Here is a 5,107-nt window from a genome sequence, read left to right as displayed (position 1 = left end):
ACTACATTACTGTACTTTAATGTTGTCATCATGGTGGTACTTGATGAATACTTGGGTCTACTACACTACTGTATTTAATGTTGTCATTATGGTGGTACTTGATGAATACTTAGGTCTACTACACTACTGTATTTTAATGTTGTCATTATGATGTTACTTGATGAATACTTAGGTCTACTACACTACTGTACTTTAAAGTTTTCATTATGGTGGTACTTGATACTTAGGTCTACTACACTACTGTATTTTAATGTTGTCATTATGATGGTACTTGATGAATACTTAGGTCTACTACACTATTGTACTTTAAAGTTGTCATTATGGTGGTACTTGATGAATACTTAGGTTTACTACACTACTGTACTTTGATGTTGTCATTATGTTCGTACTTGATGAATACTTAGGTCTACTACAACAGTGGTTCTCAACCTTTTTTCAATGATGTACCCCCTGTGATTTTTTTTTTAATTCAAGTACCCCCTAATCAGAGCAAAGCATTTTTGGTTGAAAAAAAGAGATAAAGAAGTAAAATACAGCACTATGTCATCAGTTTCTGATTTATTAAATTGTATAACAGTGCAAAATATTGTTCATTTGTAGTGGTCTTTCTTGAACTATTTGGAAAAAAAGATATAAAAATAACTAAAAACTTTTTGAAAAATATACAAGTGATTCAATTATGAATGCAGATTTCTCCGCATAGAAGTAATCATCAACTTAAAGTGCCCTATTTGGGGATTGCAATAGAGATCCATCTGGATTCATCAACTTCATTCTAAACATTTCTTCACAAAAAAAGAAATCTTTAACATCAATAGTTATGGAACATGTCCACAAAAAAAATAGCTGTCAACACTGAATATTGCATTGTTGCATTTTTTTTCACAGTTTATGGACTTACAATCATATTTTGTTGAAGTATTATTCAATAAATATATTTATAAAGGATTTTTGAAATGTTGCTATTTTTTGAATATTTTTTAAAAATCTCTCGTACCCTTTGGAATACCTTCAAGTACCCCCAAGAGTATGCATACCCCCATTTGAGAACCACTGTACTACACTACTATATTTCAATGTTGTCATTATGTTCACACTTGATGAATACTTAGGTCTACTACACTAATGTATTTAATGTTGTCATTATGGTGGTACTTAATGAATACTTAGGTCTACTACACTACTGTATTTAATGTTGTCATTATGGTGGTACTTGATGAATACTTAGGTCTACTACACTACTGTATTTTAATGTAGTCATTATGGTGATACTTGATACTTAGGTCTACTACACTACTGTATTTTAATGTTGTCATTATGGTGGTACTTGAATACTTAGGTCTACTACACTACTGTACTTTAATGTTGTCATTATGTTCGTACTTGATGAATACATAGGTCTACTACAACAGTGGTTCTCAACCTTTTTTCAGTGATGTACCCCCTGTGAAATTTTTTTTAATTCAAGTACCCCCTAATCAGAGCAAAGCATTTTTGGTTGAAAAAAAGAGATAAAGAGGTAAAATACAGCACTGTGTCATCAGTTTCTGATTTATTAAATTGTATAACAGTGCAAAATATTGTTCATTTGTAGTGGTCTTGAACTATTTGTAAAAAAAGATATACAAATAACTAAAAACTTGTTGAAAAATATACAAGTGATTCAATTATGAATGCAGATTTCTCCATATAGAAGTAATCATCAACTTAAAGTGCCCTCTTTGGGGATTGTAATAGAGATCGATCTGGATTCATCAACTTCATTCTAAACATTTCTTCACAAAAAAAGAAATCTTTAACATCAATATTTATGGAACATGTCCACAAAAAAAATAGCTGTCAACACTGAATATTGCATTGTTGCATTTCTTTTCACAGTTTATGGACTTACAATCATATTTTGTTGAAGTATTATTCAATAAATATATTTATAAAGGATTTTTGAAATGTTGCTATTTTTAGAATATTTTTAAAAAATCTCCCGTACCCTTTGGCATACCTTCAAGTACCCCCAAGAGTACGCATACCCCCATTTGAGAACCACTGTACTACACTACTGTATTTCAATGTTGTCATTATGTTCACACTTGATGAATACTTAGGTCTACTACACTACTGTATTTAATGTTGTCATTATGGGGGTACTTAATGAATACTTAGGTCTACTACACTACTGTATTTAATGTTGTCATTATGGTGGTACTTGATGAATACTTAGGTCTACTACACTACTGTATTTTAATGTAGTCATTATGGTGGTACTTGATGAATACTTAGGTCTACTACACTAATGTATTTAATGTTGTCATTATGGTGGTACTTGATGAATACTTAGGTCTACTACACTACTGTATTTTAATGTTGTCATTATGGTGGTACTTAATGAATACTTAGGTTTACTACACTACTGTATTTTAATGTTGTCATTATGGTGGTACTTGATGAATACTTAGGTCTACTACTGTATTTCAATGTTGTCATTATGGTGGTACTTGATGAATACTTAGGTCTACTACACTACTGTATTTAATGTTGTTATTATGGTGGTACTTAATGAATACTTAGGTCTACTGCACTATCAATCATCAATCAATCAATGTTTACTTATATAGCCCTAAATCACTAGTGTCTCAAAGGGCTGCACAAACCACCACGACATCCCCGGTAGGCCCACATAAGGGCAAGGAAAACTCACACCCAGTGGGACGTCTGTGACAATAATGATTATGAGAACCTACTGTATTTTAATGTTTTAATGTTTTCATTATGTTCACACTTGATGAATACTTAGGTTTACTACTTGAGGGGAGCCCTAGAGTTTAAAAAAATCTACATTTTGTATTTATTTTGTAAATGAAAAATACCATGTTTTAATTTACCCAGTTTAGAAAGTTAGGACAACCCAGAACCCCCCCCCCAGGTTGGAAGATTCTAGAAGGACTTCCATCGGACGGCTGACAAGATGGTGTGCACCAAGTAGAGCAGCGTTGTGGCGTATGAGAAGACCTGAAACAACACACACACCATCAACATGTCCCACTGTGTGTGTGTGTGTGTGTGTGTGTGTGTGTGTGTGTGTGTGTGTGTGTGTGTGTGTGTGTGTGTGTGTGTGTGTGTGTGTGTGTGTGTGCGTGCGCGTGGGAGACCAACCACGGCTGAGATGTCCAGCTGGTAGTCCTGCAGGCGGCCATTGTCCCTCATGTCCAGCGTGACCTTGGCCAAGGCCACAGAGGCACTGAGGTAGAAGACGGTGGCGATGAGATGATACAAAAAGTCCTGCAAGAGAAGACATCTTGGACACCAGAGGAGCTTGTTTCTTGTCTGAGTCGCACTAGACAATGAGCTGACAGCCCAGGGCTCTCAACTCACTGTCTAGCAAGCAGTGCTGCACTGACTCCCATTTGCTGCTTCCAGCTCAGAGATGCACTGAACACATTCTGTATTTATATTGGCCTTTTATATTCTGTATTTATATTGGCCCTTTATAGTGTATATTTATATTGACCTTTTATATTGTGTATTTATATTGTATATTTGTGTTGGCCTTTTATATTGTGTATTTATATTCTGTATTTGTATTGTGTATGTATACTGGCCTTTTATTTTGTATATTTATTTTGGCCTTTTATATTCAGTATTTATATTGTGTATTTATATTGGCCTTTTATATTCAGTATTTATATTGTGTATTTATATTGGCCTTTTATATTTAGAATTTATATTTTATATTTATATTGGCCTTTTATATTGTATATTTATATTGACCTTTTATATTGTGTATTTATATTTTATATTTGTATTGGTCTTTCATTTTGTGTATTTATATTATCTATTTATATTGGCCTTTTAAACTGTATACTTATATCAGCCTTTTATATTCAGTATTTATATTGTGTATTTATATCGGCCTTTTATTTTGTGTATTTGTATTGTGTATTTATTTTGGCCTTTTATATTGTGTATCTATATTGGCCTTTTATATTTTGTATTATATTTTATGTTTAGATATATAGATAGTTAGTACCTTATTGATTCCTTCAAGAGAGTTTTTTCAAGAAAAATAAACATTTTGGCCTTTCATATTGTGATTTATATCTCATTTTTATATTGTATATTTATATTGTGTATTTACATCTTATGTTCATATTGTGTATTTTTATAGGCCTTTAATATTGTATATTTTATATTAATATTGTGTATTTATATCCTACGTTTGTATTGTATATTTATAATTTTGTATTCATATTGTATGTTTATATATGTATTTATATCTTAAGTAGTAGAAAAAGAGAAGGAGAAAGAAGAGGATGAAGAAGAAGAAGAAGAAGGAGAAGAAGAATTAGAAGTACAAGAAGAGAAGAACAAGAAAATAAGAATTTGAAGCGGAAGAAGGAGAAGTAGAAGGAGAAGGAAAAGAAGAAGAAGAAGAAGAAGAGGAAGAAGAAGAGGAAGAAGAAGAAGAAGAAGACTCACTGCTGTCGCCCAGCTGCTCTTGTTGGAATGACATCCACAAGTAAACATCATCATCCACAGGAAGGTGAAGACGAAGCAGAAGACAGAAACCATCATCACCCAACCTTGGGGGTTCTCTGGGACCACCTGTGTACATGCCACCAGAACCCACACCAGACCACCAAACACCTGCGCGTGCACACACACACACACACACACACACACACACACACACACACACACACACACACACACACACACACACACACACACACACACACACACACACACACACACACACACACACAGATACACAACATTTCACAAGAAAAACTGAACATTTGTGCAATATTATGATATAACTTGGTATTTTACTTAATAACAGTCCCAATTTTACAAGAACAGCTTAACATTTTAAACTTAAAAAAATTGGGCCATATAATAATTGAAATTTCTCAGCAAAATGATGAAAAAAGTCATCATTTTACTTGAAAACGTCACTATTTTACAAGAACAAAAAACAATTGGCAATATTATGATAAAAGTCAGGATTCTATGACAAATGTCACCATTTTGGATTAAAAAGTAATCATTTTACATAAAAAAGTAATCATTTTACGAGAAAATATTGCAATATTACAGAAACAGAAAGAAT

At 32.8% G+C, this 5,107-nt stretch overlaps 1 protein-coding gene across 1 annotated transcript in view; it reads right to left on the bottom strand.

Annotated features, from left to right (window-relative positions):
- Positions 1–2,870: 2,870 nt before the first annotated feature.
- The window catches only part of LOC133538883 (myelin and lymphocyte protein-like), a 4,710-nt gene continuing 2,473 nt past the window's right edge, over positions 2,871–5,107 (bottom strand). Inside the window, exons 2-4 of the mRNA XM_061880757.1 lie at positions 4,474–4,641; positions 3,151–3,276; positions 2,871–3,006 (exon numbers count right to left, since the gene is read on the bottom strand). Coding sequence (XP_061736741.1) covers positions 2,932–3,006; positions 3,151–3,276; positions 4,474–4,641 — 369 coding nt within the window. The 3' untranslated portion in view covers positions 2,871–2,931. The remainder of the gene's footprint in view (positions 3,007–3,150; positions 3,277–4,473; positions 4,642–5,107) is intronic.

This window comes from Nerophis ophidion, linkage group LG20, assembly GCF_033978795.1.
Source record: "Nerophis ophidion isolate RoL-2023_Sa linkage group LG20, RoL_Noph_v1.0, whole genome shotgun sequence".
Classification (NCBI taxonomy): Eukaryota; Metazoa; Chordata; class Actinopteri; order Syngnathiformes; family Syngnathidae; genus Nerophis; species Nerophis ophidion.
This window is presented reverse-complemented; position numbering and strand designations above follow the sequence as displayed.